This window comes from Rattus rattus, chromosome 2, assembly GCF_011064425.1.
Source record: "Rattus rattus isolate New Zealand chromosome 2, Rrattus_CSIRO_v1, whole genome shotgun sequence".
In the NCBI taxonomy this organism is placed as follows: domain Eukaryota; kingdom Metazoa; phylum Chordata; class Mammalia; order Rodentia; family Muridae; genus Rattus; species Rattus rattus.
Window position 1 is genome coordinate 118,712,802 of NC_046155.1, and position 19,158 is coordinate 118,731,959.

The 19,158-nt window shown below is 48.0% G+C and overlaps 1 protein-coding gene, 1 long non-coding RNA gene and 2 other non-coding genes across 6 annotated transcripts in view; 1 reads left to right on the plus strand and 3 right to left on the minus strand.

Moving 5' to 3' along the window:
• The window catches only part of Fsd2 (fibronectin type III and SPRY domain containing 2), a 32,529-nt gene extending 20,655 nt beyond the window's left edge, over nucleotides 1-11,874 (plus strand). For 2 of the 3 annotated variants that reach the window (XM_032895975.1, XM_032895973.1), the window contains 4 exons: nucleotides 2,128-2,261; nucleotides 4,126-4,261; nucleotides 8,599-8,775; nucleotides 10,943-11,197. In XM_032895975.1, coding sequence (XP_032751866.1) covers nucleotides 2,128-2,261; nucleotides 4,126-4,261; nucleotides 8,599-8,775; nucleotides 10,943-11,195 — 700 coding nt within the window. In that variant the 3' untranslated portion in view covers nucleotides 11,196-11,197. Of the gene's footprint in view, nucleotides 1-2,127; nucleotides 2,262-4,125; nucleotides 4,262-8,598; nucleotides 8,776-10,942 lie in introns of all 3 variants that reach the window. The other variant, XM_032895972.1, reaches the window with a different exon arrangement.
• On the minus strand, nucleotides 1,656-1,788 carry LOC116895077. The gene has a single exon (XR_004387246.1). It is a non-coding gene; the product is annotated as a small nucleolar RNA SNORA76 (small nucleolar RNA).
• Nucleotides 11,875-14,532: 2,658 nt separating the features above from the next.
• On the minus strand, nucleotides 14,533-17,717 carry LOC116891902. The gene is made up of 2 exons (XR_004386868.1): nucleotides 17,273-17,717; nucleotides 14,533-14,820 (listed from the first exon to the last, which is right to left on the minus strand). It is a non-coding gene; the product is annotated as an uncharacterized LOC116891902 (long non-coding RNA).
• Nucleotides 16,176-16,302, minus strand: LOC116894996. The gene has a single exon (XR_004387186.1).
• Nucleotides 17,718-19,158: the final 1,441 nt, after the last annotated feature.

Sequence of the window (19,158 nt, forward strand, 5' to 3'; positions counted from 1 at the left end):
TTATTGCATGGGGGAGAAGGGCACAGGAATGGCAAAGGAGACTCAATGTACAGTGTACAAAGGATACACCTGTCCGAGAGGGAGAGAATTCACAAGTCCGTGAGGAATTGGAGGTAGCAACCACCTATGGGTCCCAGGAGTCTACCTCATGGCCCCCCAGAGGAAGCGTGGCTGCTCCTCGGCTTATAGCCAGGCGGTCAGGCCTAAAGCTTACAGGTCAAGGGCTCATCCAACTGGATAACCCAGCACTTGCCCTGGAGTCCTAGTGGCTCTGCTGAGGACTTCGGGGGCACACTGAGCTGGGTCATGAGAATGGAAAAGGCCTTTGAGGTTAGCCGCTAGGAGCCTGTGTAAGAAAACTGTGAACTTACTGTGGACTCTGGATGGGGCAGAGTGCAGAATGCTCTTCCCACAGGGGACCTTCTAGAAAGAATTGCATAAACTATGGTGAACAAATGCACTTGAAAGCAGGGACGTGGAGGGACACCCTGGCATGTCCCCATTATCTCTGTGGGGATGGCAAAGGCCTGGGAGAAATATTCTTGGCTCTTTTCATATGTCCACAGATGATAAGACATATAGCATCAGGTACACTCGCTTGCTGTACTTGCGTTTGCTTAAGCTAACTGTAAACATCACCTCATGTTTTGTTTGCTTAGTAAAAATGAGACCTGCTCTGTTTGCACTACTTGAGCTCAGATGTTTGGAGTCCCCTGGTTATCCCCATAGAACTTTGGCATTTTCCTACAATCCACACAGACATATCCTCACTGGCTAGGGCTGGTTGAGAGCCTCGGAGCCTAACATGTATCCTATGTATCTGTTCTTGCCGAGATCTCTGTGCCTATAGCCACAGCAAAGCTAGTCAGAAGTCAGGGGAGGGGTACAGTGATTCGGACCAGCATGGCAATCCAGGTTTCCTTCACTATCTATAGTAACCTGGGATTGGGCCATCCACAGTGCTGGAGCCCTCAGAGGACAGGTCAGCAACTTGGGTGACCCGAAGTGATGCTTAACTCTTGCAGAACAAACCGAATTGCATGTCCAGTCACTGAAGAAAAGGCTCTAGCTTCTTCACAGGATATGCCTCTTTTCCTCTCACTCATCCCATACCAACAACCCCTCCCTCTCCAGCTCCTACTTTCTCCTTCTTGCCACAGGGCCTTTGCACATGTGTCTACTGTGCAGGAGACTTACTCTATCCCCCTTTGACCCAGTTACCTTCAGAGCTCTTCAGAACTCAGCTTGAAAGCCACCACCCTTCCACACTGTAGCACACACAGGCTTCTCATGAATACATGGGCTCTCTGGAGCAATGCCTCTCTGACTGCAGGTTCTCTGGGAATAGGGGTTATGTCCAGTTTCCCAGGGTATACAGCATTTGAGATGGGAGGAGCTTGGTTAATCTACTGAACGAACAAGCAGAAGTGTCCCTCTGGCCTAGAGCTGCAGCGTCCAAGAGGACATCCTGTTCTCATAGTGTACATGGGCACCTTCCTGAAGACCATTTCAGTTGAACAGAATTTCCATTCAGTCCAACTGAAATGAATTGGATTATTCTCTGCAGCAGTTGTTTTAAACAAAGTTGTCTGTTCAGATGCTCATACACCTAAAGGTTTTTTTTTTTTTTTTTTTTTTTTTTTTTTTTGGTTTTAGCCTGTAGCTAGCGGTTAAAAGGGCGGCCCACGATAGGCAGGCAGCCCCAGTTATGCGCCAGCAAAATGCTATAGCACTGCAGCTTAACCCCCAGCACCACAAGAAGGAGCGCCGGGGGCTCAAAGACAGCGTGTCACCGAAAGGTTTCTATGGATAGGACTGTCCTTGTGTACTTGGTCCTGCCCTCAGAGAGGTCATGGCTCTCACATGGCCTGAGACAGAGACCGGTGCATACTCCCCAAATGCTCCAGTGGACATGTTGAGCACAGTGTTAGGTACTTGGGAAACCCGGCGGGGGAGCTTGGAAGGGAGACAGCCAGACACAGCCTGGCAAGCAAGCTGTGAACTGTGGGCGGCCTGCCCAGGAAGCTGAGCCTCTTGGCTGTTCTGCTCTGGGTCAGAGGACAATGGGTGTGAAAAGGGCGGCTGGTGCCTGGGCTCCTGCTGACAGGGCTCTGCCTCTGTGCACAGATCTGTTGTAGGCATCCCAACCTGTGAATCCCTGATACAGCTACAGCCTAGACACAGCTACACCATCTACGTTCGAGCCCTGAACGTCGGGGGCACCAGCGCCAGAAGCGAGCCTGCTACAGTACACACCACAGGTCTGTAAGCCAGCGGTGCTCTTGGAACTCAAAATTAGCCACTTTGTGACAGATCCGGTGCTGCTAAGTGTGCATGAGAAAACGTAACTGTCACATTATGGACAGATCAGAAACCAAAGGGACATCTGAGTCATCAAAGCCCCATAGAACTTGGGTTGGCTGAGCTAATGCTAGAACTCAAGGCTTTTCCCCCGTGACCCTCAAGTACCTGACTATCTCAGTGGATCTGGGTGGCCTATGTTTCTTAACTCATGGCTGGTTTGGTTTGGTTTTTTTGAGATGGGGTCTTGCTCTGTGGCTCAGGCTGGTCTCAAACTCAATATGTAATCAAGCTGACCTGGAACTCAAGGTGGTCCTCCTGCCTCAGCCTCTCCAGTGCTGGGCATTACAGGTGTGAGGCAGCACACCTGCCTTGGAAGAGAGCTGCAGGTGATCAAGGCCACCTCCCTCCCCTGCTGTCAGGATAAGCACCTCCCCTGTTAGAAGCCCACTAAGTCTCCGCCATTCAGCCCCCGCCCCACCTCCACGCTCTGTCTGACCATCCTGGGTGCTGACAGCCCTTCCCATGTGCTTCCACCATGTTGGAGAACTGGCAGGTCCCATGTCCAAGTCCTAAGTGAGCAGAGACCTCATTAGAAACATCCACTGCAATACGCCCCTCAGCATCCCCAAAGCCCCATAGCCTGCAATGCTACAGCTCTGCACCCCAAACTTCACTGCAGCCTTCAAAAGCCTCCCAGAGGATGGTGTCCATGCACAGATATGAGGACAGGATGTCTTCTTGGAGGCTGCAGCTCTGGGCCAGCAGAACACTTCTGCTTGTCCATTCAGTGTCAACCAAGCTCAGTTCAAGCCAACTGAGTGGGTGGCCTCCAGGTGAGCAGCACAAGCAGAGAGCCTAGCCAGCGTCTGGGAACGAATTTCCCTTGGCTGAACTCTTCCCCTGAAACGCACTGTGCCTCTCTGTCCCCGTTTCCATTGGCAGGAGGAGAGGCCTGTGAGTAACACATTCTTATTCCAGCCACAGAGATGGGAACACAAGCTGGTGTTTTGAAATTACAGATGCTTGCTCTAAAAAAACAAACAAACCACACTGAGAGCCGAGACGGAAGACATAGGCAGCTCGGTTTTCTTTCAGAAGCTGAGGCAGGAGAATTGCTACAAGTTCAAGGGCAGTTTATAGGACAAAGTGGTTGCAGATGAGCCTGTGCTACAGCAGGAGGCCCTGTTTAGAAACCACTAACAAGGGGGCTGGAGAGATGGCTCAGCGGTTAAGAGCACTGACTGTTCTTCCAGAGGTCCTGAGTTCAAATCCCAGCAACCACATGGTGGCTCACAACCATCTATAATGAGATCTGATGCCCTCTTCTGGTGTGTCTGCAGACAGCAACAGTGTATTCATATAAATAATAAATAAATCCTGAAATAACAAAAAGCAGAGTCCCTCAATTTGGTTTTCCTTGGCATGGTTAAAAATTCTTACTCAGGTCTGTGAATTAAAAACCCAGTGTCTGGGCTCAGAGAGGTGAGTAGTTCAGCCTGACTCCTATGACCTACCAGCCTGTTTCTTAACCACCTGAGCCTCAGTTTTCTCATCTACAAAATGGGGACAGTAACACCCCTATCTAGGTCTAGATATAAGGGCTAAGGGAGAGAAGACGTACAGATGGCATGACACTAATTGTACAAGCCCTGCCCCATGAGAGTGGCCACCCTATTCACAGGTTGATCATGACTCCCCCAGGGGCGGGGGTTCTGTGCATCCATCCGGAGGAAGCCATGCTCTTGGGTAATGCTCCTAGGTCCTGCTGGAAAACTCCTGCAATAACAGGTCGGGGCTTCTTGATGTTCCCTCCCTCCACAGGAAGCTACTTCCAACTGAACAAGGACACCTGCCACCCCTGGCTGACCATTTCTGAAGACGGGTTTACCGTGGTTCGAAGTGAGAAGAAGAGAAGTTTCAGAAGGGAGCTGCCACCCAGCAAGGTGCAGTTTAGCAGGTATCCAACTGCATCCTCTGACCCCATGACAGAAGAATATAGCTGCTGCCGAGGGATCCAGAGGAGGAGAAGACTGTGGTGGCCTCTGCCCTGGGAAGTCCTAGGTTGTGGGCACTAGGGGATATGGCGGGGCTATCAGGTCACATAGCACAGGGACAGACACCAGGCACTGAGAGCACTTTCTCCTGTTGCCGTGAAGGTTGCCCCTTAATCCAGTGGTAAATGATCCTTTCACAGGAGTCACCTAAGACCATCACAAAACACAGATAATTGGGGTTGGGGATTTAGCTCAGTGGTAGAGCGCTTGCTCAGCAAGCACAAGGCCCTGGGTTTGATCCTCAGCCTGGGAAAAAAAAAAAAAAAAAAAACCAGATATTTACATTATGATTCACAACAATAGCAAAATTACAGTAATGAAGTCGTAACAAAAAAAAAATTTATGGTTGGGGGCCACCCCAACACGAGGAACTATATTAAAGGGTCACAGTGTTAAGAGGGCTGAGAACCACTGCCTTAGGTCTTGTCTTCTCCGAGAGACACAGTCCTAGCAGGAGTTCATTTGGGAAAACAACAACGCAAGCCTGCAGAGCTGGAGGGAATGGCTCCAGCAGGGGATTCTTTTGTAGCTTCTTAATGAGTTTTATGAATATTTATGAGGCGGGTTGCCTGTTCCTAAGGGAAAGGTGACCCTTTCCCTCCCACATCCCCGTGGACCAGATAGCTGTTTTAGAGTCTGTCTTCTGAGCCTCTAGAAAAGCCGAGAGGAGTCAGAGCCGTGATGCAAGTGACACATGAAGCCAGGGGCTGAGCTGTTTACTTAGATTCTTCTTCTTTCTCCGAGGAGTTATAAGAGGCTTCTCTATAATAGGGAGAAAAATAAAAAACAACAGAAGAAAAGGGACAGATTAACTTCCAAAGGCTGATCAGTCCCCAAGCTTAAAACAGTAAACACAGCCTCTCCACTCCCCAGTAGCCAGGGCAAAACAGTTCAGAGGATCTGCTGAGGAAGAAAGTGGCTCTGCTGTCCTCAGCAGCAGCTGGGGACACAGCTCTGCACTGCCAGCTAGACTAGCTCATGAAGGCCGTCACTCAGGTGACGTCCCGTAATCAATCACAGACAATTTCAGGCTAAGTCAGTATTAGGTTAATGCTGGAGTTTACTAAGAGAAGCTTTTCCTGTAGCTTGAGCATGGGTGGGGAGGCAGGTGGAGAAGGTTTAAGAATAGAACAGTTGCGTGCACTCAAGGAGGGGCAGGTGCTCTCAAGCGAGCCTCGCTTAAGTGGGTTTTCAATTTATTTTAAGAATCTCAGGCAGCTGTGGATGAGCTTGAACGTCTCGTCTTCATGCCTCTGCTTCCCAAACACTGGGAGGGCAGGTGGTTCGCCACCATACCTGACTCCGGAAGATGCTCTTTGACCGTCTTTTTTTTTTTTTTTGCATTCTGCTTGAGTGGTCAAGCATCTCATCTTGAGACATGGAAGAATTTAAGAACCACTGTCTTGGCTCTGTGAGGGGGTCCAGCTGAGTTAGAGAAGCCCCATTTTAATCTCCAGGTCTAGTGGATCTGGAACGGCTATGCTGTGTGCAAGGGTGGAGAGGGAGGTGTTGTCCCTCTACCCCCAACCCGGACTCTTCAAACAAGTACAAGTCAGACATGCCTATGAAAGAGGACGCAGGCACACAAGGCATCTTGGAGCCTGGTCTAGCGCGCTTTCCATCGCTGTCGCACAACCAGGAACAACTTGGAGAGGAAAGGGCTCCTTTCATCTTCCATCTTCCAGGCTCCCATGGAGGGATGTCAGGGCAGGAACCTGGAGGCAGGAACTGAAGCAGAGACCATGGAGGAACAGTGCTTACTGGCTTGCTCCCTGTGGCTCACTCACTAGCTTTCTTGCACAACCCAGAACTACCTTCCCAAGGGTGACACTGCCCACAATGGGCTGCACTCTCTCACATCAAACATCAACGAGAAACTCTCAAAGTTTCTCATAGGCTAACCTGAGGGTGGCATTTCCTCAACTGAGGTTCACTCTTCTCAGACGACTCTCGTTTGTGTCAAGTTGACAAAAAATAAATAAATAAATAAAGCCAACTAGCACAGAGCCCCTAAGGAGAATTTCTCGGGAGGGCTGTGTTTGGGGGGCTGACAGAGTAGATATGTGCTTTGCACACACACCCACGAATGCACACACGCACACACGCACACACACACACACACGCTAGGAAGACCCTGTTTATAGAACTACATGCAAGCCGGTTGGCAGGCCGGCAGTACAGACCTGGAAGAGGTAGAGGAAAGGCAGGAAAAGTGATAAATTAGTGCCCTTGGAGTTCTATTCTTTAGATGGTAAGAATTGTCAGAGGACTCAAAGCAGAACAGCATCCATAATGGATTTGCTTTTCAGAAAGAGCACAGTCCGTGGCAAGGTTAGAGATAGGAGGGGCAGAGACTGGTAGCTGGGAACCAAGGAGTCCTGAATAAGCAGCAGAGGGTGGATGAGAGATGCCCACACATTCAGCATATGTTTGGGGAGGAAAACCAGTCTGAGGGCAGAGAAGGGGGAGGGGTGAGGGACTGTATGGCCACTGCCATGAAGTGCTAGATGTGTTCAGTCATCAAGACAACTTTTCTAGTTGTCAAACCAGGCTGGCCTTGAACTGAGAGATCCCCCTGCCTCTGCTTGGGATTAAAGTGCTGGGATTAAAGAAGTGCACCACTACCTAGCTACTTTATATATTTTTTAACAGTTTTTTATTAAATGTTAGCTTGCATGTGTACATCTGTGCACTGCATGTGTCTGGTGCCCACAGGGTTCAAAGCAGTGTCAGATGCCCTGGACCTGGAGTTACAGACTCCTGAGCTGCTGTGGGGGTACTAAGAAGCATGCACCGTGGTTAAGTAACTACCGAGCCGTCTCTCTGCCTCCTTCTTTATTTTTCACATAAGTTCTGAGCCTTGAACTCAGGTCCTTCTGCTCACAAGGAGAGGACTTTACTCACTGAGCTATATCCCCAGCCCCTCAGAAGTGAGTCTGCTAACCAAAAAGGAAGATCTGAGAGGCACGTACCCTCTCTGCAAAACTTTAAACCATGGCTCTGGCATCGAGAGGGGTGGGAACACATTTGAGACAGTGACCTTGCAGCAGATAGAGATGTGGGCTGCCTTCCCAAAGCTTTGCTTGGGCTTAGAGGGGAAGAAAATATCTGTTGCTTGGACAAAAGGTGTTGCCTGAGTCCTTCATACTGCCCGGTGTCCCCCTTGGGGGCAGTGGGTGAAGAGGCACAGAATCAACAGCTCAGACTCCCAGAGCAGGTAAGAATGCAGCAGCAAGCGCCTTTATTAATTCTTGGGAACACCCTTTATACCCTCCACCCTCATCCTACTGGCCCGGAGCAAGCATGTCCTCCAAGTGGCAGTTCCTGATTGGCTGTCATTGCATCACCAATCTCTAGGCTCTCAGGCAGACTTCAGTTTGGCCTGGAAGTCGCCTCTGACACTATAAGGCCCCACTTGCTATTGACCTATATTTATGTGGAAGCGGCCACCAACCCCAGCAGCGGGGCCTTTCTGTTCCTCCTACAAAAAGGTTTGGCTAGCACAGGAATCTTGAACTGGATGCTCACTTTGGAGGTTCTGGTGCCACCCAACTGCAAGGAAAACCTTTCTCCGCGGAGCGCTTTGTTGTACACCAAAATGTCTGAGCTGTCAGTGGTTCCCAGGGGAAGGCTGGGGACTTGTTTTGATGACAGGGAAGGGAATATGCCACCTTGCTTTTGGGTCGCCCTCTGAATTTTTTTCAAAATCATTCTCATTATTATTTTGTGTGTTGTGCATGTGTGCACAGATAAGCATGTGCCGTGGCATGTTGGGGTTGGGGTGGAGGACAACACTGCAGAGCTGACTCTGACACCTTCTTTCTGTGGGATCTGGGGGTGGGACTCAGGTTACCAGGCTTACCCAGCAAACACCTTTACACTGGCCCAACCTCTGGAGTCACCCCTAGCATAATGGGTACCTCAGAGATCCTGGCCAGTCACAAACCTCAAGCGTACGGTGCCTTGCCTGCTGTGCTGCAGGCTCTCCCTCCCTCTCATCTGCCTTAGCCATTTTAAAGACACAACAGAACCTGTTCCGTAGGTTTTACTGTTACTTCATCCATGTTACACACCAGGTGGTGCAATATTCCAATCTTCAGCATTAGCCTTGCTTGTGACGCCACAGTGAAATATGCCCCCACCTTTTGATAGAACCCAGAGTCTTACGCATGCTACACGAGAACGCTAACAGCCCAGCCTAGCCCAGCCCAGCCTGTGCTTCTACCCTTTCTAAAACCAGGTGCGTTGCTGTCATGGGAAATCTAATTCCGGTCCGAGGACGCCATTACTGGGAGGTGGAGGTGGATGAGCATTTGGACTACACTGTTGGTGTGGCCTGTGAAGATGTCCCTAAACAGGAAGACCTGGGAGCAAACCGCTTGTCCTGGTGCATGAGGCATACATTTGCCTCCACAAGGTAAAGTCAATCTGGACACCTATGACGAGGATTTGAAAGACAAAAGAGAGGTTTTTACTAATAGTAACCCAGGCACACACGTTTGCTTAGAAAAGCCTCAGGTATGGTGAGAGATGCTGCCACCCACTTCACCTGAAAGAGAAAGCTTCTAGAGCTCACCATGTGCTCTTCAGGCACCAACAGAAAGTGTCCTATACATTTCCCCTTGAGTCAGCGTCCTAACTGTGTAGACCAGGCTGTCCTAAAAGGCACTATGTAGACCAGGCTGGACTCAAGACTCACAGAGATCATCTGCTTCTGTCTTTCATGTACTGGGATTAAAGGCATGTTCTGCCAGGCTTGGCCCACACACTGTCCAGGACTTTTATAGGACAAAGGCCGCCCTCACAGCAGCTGGATCATCCACCCACTGTGGACCGTCAGAACTTGGCTTCCAACCCAGGGAGTTTGGCTCCAGCAGCGCAGGTCTTAAGGCTCAGAGCTGCTGTGGAAGCCATTCCATCTTAAGTCAGTGTGCCTAAGGGTTCTCATATCACAGCTTCTGCCGCTGAGCCCTACATAGACTAGTCCTGCATGGAATGGTCCCACATACAAGGGGGGAAATCCCAGAGTCCTGCCCAATGCACAAAGGCCATGGCAACCACCTTCCTTTACTTGAAAACTTGGAGACCAAAACATACAGGCAGGCCCCCAAGGCCCCTATCAGTACCTCTTAAAAGATGAAGCCTCTGACCGGTGGAGGTGGTGGTGGTGTGCGACTTTAAACTTGAGGGAGAGGCAGAGAGAGGCAGAGAGGCAGAGGCATCTCTGAGTTTGAGGCCAGCCTGGTCTACAGAGTAAGTTAGTTCTAGGACAGCCAGGGCTATACAGAGAAATCCTATCTTGAAAAACAAAACAAAACAAAACAAACAACAACAACAAAAAGAAATGTCCAAGCATTGAGAGAACAGTAGTTTCCCCAGAGAGTAGATTAGACTGGACTCTGCTAACCGTGAGAACCATTTTGGGAATGCAAGAGCCGCTCTGAGTGAAGCCAGGTACTTAATCTGAACTTAGAGGCCAAAGGCCTCTTTTGTTTAGAAAGAGCAAGGATCAAGCCAGAAAGCTAAAGGAAGCATGGGAGTCAGTGTAGGATGAGGTAAATTTTGGCTGCTAGAACAGTGAAGAAAAGCAAGGGTGAGGCTGATGGAAGTTTCTAGCAATCATGTCAGGAGGGAAGGAGAAAGAAGGAAGCCACGTGAGGATGAGAGCAGGCCTCTCGTAGACCCACAGTTTTGGTTCATGGTCTTGAGTCTGTTGGTAGAGAGAAGAAGGGACTCGTTTGCTTTCTGGTAGCTGCTGTTTAAAGGAGCGAGCTGAGCTGAGATAGAGAGCAGCTGCCTGACCCTGAAGTGCTGATCTAGGGAGTCCAAGTCAATACACCAGACAAGGTGGGCCTTCCGATGCCTATGTCCTGTGGCTGCTTTTGATTTTGGCCACTTTTCAAAGCACACGGGACACATAGCAAAAAGGGTGCAGGTCATGCTCAACACTCACTTGTGACAGCCAGGTGACCACAACCCCCGCTCGGTGGCACGTTTAAGAGCTAGAGCCATGGAGTCCTGGTTCAGTTTGTAGAGGCCTGTTTTTTCATGAAGGCCCACAAGGCTTCCTCATTTCAAATGTCTTCACTCCAGATGAGTCACACACCGGCTCCAAATACTTCCCTTCAGTGCAAACTCTGACAGTGGAAGTTTATGGTTCTGTATAAGAAAACTTTTTTTTTTTTTTTTTTTTAAGATTTATTATATATAAGTACACTGTAGCTGATACACCAGAAGAGGGCATCCGATCTCTTTACAGATGGTTGTGAGCCACCATGTGGTTGCTGGGAATTGAACTCAGGACCTCTGGAAGAGCAGTCACTGGTGCTCTTAACCACTGAGCCATCTCTCCAGCCCCCATAAGAAAACTTTGTAGGTGCAGAATTCACTCAAGAAGAAAGTCTGAAACTGTGTTTTAGGACAAATGTTAGAAAGAAGCAGTTTGAAAATGGCATGTTACTTGGTAGTCACTGACTTCAAGAAAGGGACAAGACCGTAGGAGCATGAGTCAAGTCAGTGTAAAACACTGCGAACAGTTTGCCTGCCGTTTCCAAGCCTTTGTTGTATCAACATTGAATTTTCAGGCACAGGTATGAGTTTCTGCACAACGGGACAACTCCAGACATAAGGATCACAGTTGCTCCAAAGAAGATCGGCGTCCTGCTAGACTATGAGGACTCCAAGCTGTCCTTTTTCAACGTGGACATTGCTCAGCACCTGTACACGTTTAGCTGCCCGCTCCACCAATTTGTGCATCCCTGCTTTTCCTTGGAAAAGTCTGGAGGCCTAAAGATCTGCAATGGCATATCAGCGCCAAAGCACGTCACTTTCTTTTAGGCCCTTCTGGTATTTCTGCTTTTCCCTCTGTCCTGGCCCACAGCCGCCCTCACCTCGCCAGCTGAACCTGGTATTTGAGGTGCCTGTAGCCAGCAGCAGCTCACGTTAGTGTCAGATGTTGTGCCAGAGCCCATTTCACCCGATGTGGACTCATCCTGCGTGCTGGGCCCTGCTGATGCCAGGGGAGCCTTTATCAGAACAGCCTGTTAAATGGGGCTCCTGTGGGGTCAATCCTTGTAGTGTCAAACTGCAGTTTGTGCTCTGTAAAGTATTTCGAGTCTCCTAAACTTACAGACCCAGGGAGAGTGTCAGGGAAGTTGTGATGGTGTCAGCAGCCCCTGAACATGTGTGACATTTTACTGTTTACCAAGAACAGACTAGGGAAGGCAAGAAACTCTCGACAGAAAAAGAAGTCAGATGCTCATCTCGAGGCTGCCGTGGTAGACTGAATAAGAATGGTTCCCAATAGGCTGACACATGGGTGGGGGAGGGGCTGAGAGTGGCACTACTTGAAAAGGATTAGACCTATTAGGAGGTGTGGCTTTGTGGATCAGAATATACATATGTCTCCTTTCCACTACTGCTCCTGTGATGAGTGCTGCCGTGCGTCCTGCCATGATAATGAGTAAACTCTGAAACTGTAAGCCAGCCTCCAATTACATGTTTCCTTTTTTAAGCATTACCTTGGTCATGGTGTCTCTTCACAGCAACAGAACAATGACTAATACAGAAGTTGGTATCAAGGATTGGGATATGCTGTCTGTTGGAAGAAGAGACTTTGGGATTTTGGATTAGAAGTGACTAATGTGAGCATAGAAGACACTGCTAAGGTGATTTGAACTGTGGGGCTCAGGGGATCAAGAAGTTTAAGAGGGGATAAATATTAGTTAAGTGGCCAATAGACCATTCTTGTGATATTTTATCAAAGAATATGGCTGCTTTCTTGCCCTTGCCCTAAAAATCTGCCTGAGGCCAAATTGAAGAGTTTTGGATTGACGGCTTTAACAAAGGCGATTTCAAGACAGCCTGGTACTGAGCCTGCTATGAGGCTGAGTGGCTGCGCGTACGCATGTCTACAGTGAAAAGGAGTAAGGAGCAAGAACAATACAAAACGTACAGTTTGAGGAGAAAAGGAAAACCAGGAGATGACTTCTTAGAGCCAAGTTCTGTGCTGAGGGAAACAGGTTTAAGGAAAAGCCGATGCCAAATGGAATAAAGGCAGCAGTGAGCTCAGGGCAACACCCCACCTGCTAAGCTGGCAACCTGTGAAAGGAACCAAGGGAAAGCTTAAGCAGTAAAGGAAACCATTGACAGAAAGCTGGTGCAGACCGTACCCGAAGGAGCGGCCACGTTCCAGCCCCAGCAAGCAGAACTTGGCAGCGTCAGCCATGTGGTTCTTCCTGGCTTTAGGGTTAAGAGTACAAGAGAGAGGTTGTGGACTCTTCCTCCACAGTTATGGAAAGTCACTGAGGCCAGGCGTGTCAGGAGTGTCTCTGTGTGGAGGCCCAGAAGGATATGAAGTTGTGAAGGTGACGCCTGATTGCCTTGGAAACCTCATGATGTTGGAGTTGCCAGAGACATGGGATGTGCACCAAGGAGAGCTGCTAAGAGGGTATGGAACCCACCCGAGAGAGGGGTGTGCTGCAGTCACAAAGCTGAAAGGAGTTGGGGATCTGAAGAGCCCTTTGACATCAGACATGGAGATGCAGAATTGGAGTTAGCCTTGTCAGGCGTAGGTCTGCTTTGGTCCAGAGCTTCCTCACTCTGCGCCCTTTCCTCCCTTTTGGAATGGTAATGCCTAGTCTGTGCCACTGCTTGTAGGAAGTATGGGATCTGCTTTTTTATTTTGATCTTATGGGTGATACAGTTAAGAGATTACCACGCATCTCAAAGAAACTTTAAACTTTGGACTTGACAACAGTGTCAGCATGGTGACAGCAATAGATAGTGACCAAGGTAACCATCCACCCCAATGTTTCCTAACAAAAGCTGGCAGGAGCACCGCAAAATGTACACTTCTGAAACATGCTGTCTACTGCTTCTCGGTGATTCTAACTCCACTCTAATTCTGACATCACCTCTAAGATGCCTAAAGGCAGAGACAGCATGTGCCTTGTTTCTAACTTGACTTTGGGGACTAACACGCCAACAGGTGTGCACCAGTGCATGCTGGGTAAACACGTGCCTGCTCCTGGTGGGAAAGATGGTAGAGCTCTTTCTAAACTACAGCTAATATGGCAGGGAGGACGAGAACCTTAAGGGAGGCAGTGTGAAGAACAGAAGGCACCTGTGGCACACCGGAGTGTTACCGCCACACCCACACTTGTGAATGGGGTGGGGTTCTGAGGAAGGGCCAGGGATAGAGATATGAGAAAGAGCATTAGCTGGGATCCATTCGAGGCACTGCCATGAAGTGAAAAGCAGCCGGATTTGAAACCAAGAACTGGGTCTGACTGCTATTTCGTACCTACTTGCCTGAAACCTGCTGACCCGTTTCCCTTCAAAGGAAGAACAGTATCTGTCTCACAAGGATGTGATGCTTCGTGACAAATCTAAGTGCCAAGTAATGAGTGACACGTGGTGTACTTATGCTGTTTCAGAGCAATCATCAGCTTACCAGTCAAAGCTGGGCCCAGGGAGAGGAACACACTCGCCAGCAGCTCTCAGACGCTCTGCCTCACCTGTCTTCATGAGTTAGTGACCATGGTGCAGCTCCATCAGCTGCACGGCTGGCTCCCTGTTCAATCCCCCACCCACGTCACTGTCAGAGCTTGGCACTCCAGCTGAAGAGTAAGAACTTCACTTGCAAAACCCAGGAAATTGTTGGGTACCATGTCCCCCGATGCTGCCAATACAGGCACGTCCTACTCGCTGCCAGGGAAACACTCTTCTCCTTTGAACTTTGTTTTCTAGCCCAAATTCCGACATGGTAACGACTCTCACCTCCTTCTGGACTCTGCTAGTGCAGGCAGAAGCTCAGACTCCTGACTTATCACTTGCCGGAAGAGGTTAACAGTTTGTTTGTCTGTCTGTCCGTCCATCCATCCATCCCTGTCTGTCTGTCTGTCTGTCTCTCTCTCTCACACACATGCACACACACAGTGGGCCTCTTACCCTGACATAAGGCATTGCAGATGTAAACACGGCTGGCTGAGGCTGTTAATGAGCTATGCATGTGTATACAGTGAAAGACATTCTCGGCTACTGAACTAGAAACCACCAAATGTGAAACGTGGGTCACAGACATGGCCAGTTTGAGTTCCGAGTTCTGTGGGATTCCTGGATGCTTCATACATAACACAATCATGGGGACATGACTAAAACATGACACCCAAAAGATTTTGATTCTTTTCTTTATTTAACAAGATATCTATATCTTTGACATTTAAGATTTACTAGAATAAGGGATAACCAACTTCAAGCATCACAGTTACTAACCATAAAGAACTTTAAGCATGGAATCTTCAGGAAGAAAAAATAAATCTTAAAAGGGGGAGGGGGGACCTGCTGGGTTTTGTGATATATCCCAAGTCCTTAAAATCCCAAGTAGAAGCTGATGAAACTAAATGTCAACCAGGGGCAGGGTTTACCTCATGGCCGTGTTCAGCTGCAACCTCTGATAAATCTGTTAGAAAACAAAACAGAAAAACATTTAAAAACTTATTTTTTAAATGTGTGAGTATTTGTACGTTTGTTTGAGATAGGGTCTCACTGTGTAGCCCTTGGGGATTGGGGGTTGCTACAACTTGGTATTTAGCTTGCCTTGGACTCCATGCTCTAAACACTGAGACCACTGTGGCACAACCCCTGATGCTGAGCAGATAAACCAAACTCATAAACATCCGCTCTTCTCCAGCTTTACCTGCTGTGTAACCGTGTCACTCCTGCCTGAGTGAGCACACAGGGGTTGGCTCCCCACCCTAGCAAAGGGGACAGAGTCTGTGAAGCCATCACAGGATGGTGAGTGGAACTAGCAAGCAGTTAGTAGTCAAATTATCCAGAACATAACACACAGCACACACATACATGAACGAGCAGTTAGGAACACGGGCTATGAAACAGCATGGACTGCTGGTGAAACCAAATAGCTTCTGTTTACAGAATTACCTTCCTTGTTTTGGTTTCTGTTGGTGGTGGTGGCTATTAGGTTTTGGTTTTTTGAGACAGTGTCTCACCAGGTAGCCCAAGATGACCTCACACTTGTGGCAGGCCTCCTGCTTCAGCTTCCCAACTGCTGGGATTATATGCATGAGCCACCATGAATGGCAAAAAAGTGTTATGTTTAATGACTGGCTCCTGGGCTGGTGAGATGGCTCAGCAGGTAAGGGTACTTGTTACCAAACCTGAGGACCTGAGTTCAATTCCCAAAGCGAACATGATGGAAGGAGAGACTGTGAACTTCATATGTGTTCCATGGCACATAAACGCCCCCCCCCCCCTCTCACACACACACACACACACACACACACACACAAAATCAGCTCCCTGCTGATTCAAATGATGGTAATCACTTGTGCACATGGAATAAAATATTTTCTTTTTTCTTTTTTTTTTTTTTCGGAGCTGGGGACTGAACCCAGGGCCTTGTGCTCGCTAGGCAAGCGCTCTACCACTGAGCTAAATCCCCAACCCCGGAATAAAATATTTCTGAAGCTTATACTTGGCCTTCAGTGCAAACAGACCGAGTTTACAGGAAGCTGGGCAGTCTCAGCGCCTCACCCTCACATCTGGTCTAACTGTCACCCTGCATGGACCTCACAATTCACTGTGGTGTGGAATTGTGTAAATGACAGTACACTTTTAGATTCTCAAAACCTGCAGTACAGGAAACATGTTCTCAACTTTCTAACCCACCCGTCTGATCTCCACACACCTTCCTATCACTAGTAAAGACTGTGTCCACTCTGGCCTTCCCCACCTTTCTCATCCAGGAGTTCACTCCACCCACTTCCTGCAGGAAGGCTGTGGGAAGTAGGTAATGGCTGTTGGTAGATAAGTAGGTCTTGAATTTATTTTGCAAACAAGACCTGTTCTATCTACCTTTTCATGTAGGAGGCTAAAGGCAGAGTCAGCTTGACTTCAAGGACTCTATTGTCTTAGTCTCCAGAAGAATATGACTAAGCCCACCACTTAACACTATTATATTTTAACTGGGCATGCCTGTAATCCCAGAATTTAGAAGGCAAAGGCAGGAAGATCAAGGGTTCAGGGTCATCCTATGCTACATAGCAAGTCTGAAGCCAGCCTGGGCTACATGAGACCCTATCTGAAGAAACTAAACGAGAAGTTAAGCATGCTGGCCCAACCTTGTAATCTTGGCACTTAGGAGGCTGAAGCAGGAGGACTGCCACAAGTCTAAGGCTGTCAGGACAACAAAATGAGACCGTGGTCTTAAACCACTGTTCTTAAAATGCCTGGATGTTACAGACAAGATCTCTAAGAGATATGAACGCTGAAGATATGCTTCCCTCACTGCCGATGGTTAACAGAGCTAAGGCGACAGTTTGCCTGTCAGTATCTGCCGTTAGCAAGGATTGCACCCATGACTTGGCACCACTGCCACTCAAAAGAGCCAGTGCTGCCTGGTTCTCGTCACTGTGTGCCACCATGTCACTGTTTTCCGCTGACACCAATCCTGGAATAAATGAGGCTCCACTCTCTGTTGGACTGACGTTCCTTCCTTTTCTCAGACGCTAACAGAATGTGGTTTCTTGTGCTTTCACTTACTCAAATTTGGCAGAACTAACCCATCATTTGTTTGCAAATTACTTTTCCATAAGCCGGCCCTGCATTTTGCCACCTACCGTTTCCTTCCACATGGCAAACATTAAACTGAAGGGGAGAGAAGCAGCAAGAGTGAAATGAGCAGTAAAAACAAGGACTGCGAGTGGGGAAGGGTCAGATGCTCAGCACCGTCTTTACCACATACACTGTATAAGCCATCAACGAGGTGGTTCCTAACACCCGGAGCGGAACCTCCTCCCCTCTGTCCTAATGGCTGCATGGCTCACAATCACCTCTGAGGAGCATGGCTAACTCACACCGCTCTCAAGCAGTGCTGCACACTGCAAACTCACCGTTTACAGAACACTCAAGTGTTGGTATCGCCACCATGGGCTTGTGTGTTTTCTCCACTTGAATTACACACATCTAAGGCATAGTTGTGGCTGCATAATCTCTGACTGATCCAAGCATGGAAACAGCTGCTCTGTGTGTTCAGGTAATACATACACCTGAAGAGAGAAACAAGACATCAACTCATCCTACAAATCAAAGGAAAGCCTTTTCATTAGAAATCAAAGCAGCAGTCCAGTGTATGCTCAAGGGCTGTGGGATGAGGCAAAGTTCTCTTCTGTCCTAATACACCTAGGGGTCTGACAGAGTCCACCTGTAATTGTGGTGACTTCTAATCTGAGTAGAGAATGAGTGTGGAAGATCCAAGGGTGGCGTTGGATGTGGTGTTGTATGCTCCCCCATTAGTACAAGAGAGCTTTGACACTCAAATTTAACACTTGGTGTAGCATTGACTATTCCTAAGATAGCCCAAAGATCTATGATACACTATTTTAAAAGCTCTGAATCATAAATTTGGTTCATAATCCCTGGTCCAGACTAGTATGTGTAAATACCCCACTAGCCCACTGTTGAACCACCTACCTGACATTTTAAGCATGTCTTAGTTAGGGTTTTACTGCTGTGAAAAGACACTATGACCAAGGCAACTCTTATAAAGGACAACATTTACTTGAGGTTGGCTTACAGTTTCAGAGGTTTAGTCCATTATCATCAAGGCCGGAAGCATGGCAGTGTGCAGGCAGACCTGGTGCTGGAAGAGCCAAGTGTTCTACACCTTGATCCACAGGCAGCAGCAGGAGACTATATGTCATACTTTGTGCAACTTGAGCATAGGAGACATCATATCCTGCCCCCACAGTGATACACTTCATGCAACAAGGCCATACCAACTCTAACAAGGCCATCCCTCCAAAAAGTGTCACTCTAAGCAAACACCTATACCTATTCAAACTACCTCAAGGCACAACCTAACTATATTGGCTATCTTTAGTTTACTGTAGAGGGCACAATGTCCTGGTGCTCGCATATAGGCACCAGGGAAACCAAGAATTCTAAACATGCTGGGTTGTCTCTTCAAAGGAAGAGGTGTACAATCTATTCTCTGCCCAGAAGGCTGAGAATGGATGCTGTTAAAAGCTTGGTGACCTCTGTGCTGTCTGTAGAGCCAGGCCCTCCATCCCTTAGAAACAGAACTAGAGATGGTTAATAGCGCAGTGACCTTTGCACTATCTGACTGAGACCACATACAGATCTTCTTGAAGTTCTTCCCTAAGACCCTTAAGATAACATATGTAGCCTACACAGAATCCATCTTATGGTGGATTCTATATCCACCATATAGAAAGTAGATATACAAGATATACAAGGAGACATTTTCCAAACTGTACTGTATAAAATATACCTAAAGTAAACAACCAGGTCAGACTAGAATTTTGAACAATGTTGACAACTACGTTATGTCAAACTGGCGTTCCTTCTTGCATCATGGGGATCAATGTGACACTGCTGGCCATGGTATTTGCAGAGACACTCACCTCCCCCCAGTGTATAAACTAAGACTTTTATTTTTTGTAGAGGAAATTACACCATGTAAAGGTAATAACAAACTTGTAAAACCATAGTTATTTCCTGGATTACTTCTTAAATGCCTTTAAAAATCATTTGATAGACTCCCTCACAAAGTGACATAAAACAACAGTTAAAATAACTCAGCACTTATTAACAGTCCTTCTCAATAAATGACCAGATTTAAACATTCCGAGGGTGGAAACCAAGTGGAAGCACTCGCCATTACTGAAATCTCATCCTTTCCAACAAGGCAGTGAATGGTCAAAACTTTCATAGTGGGATTCCTTAAGTGACAAAGATTTCTACATAAGAGTCCACA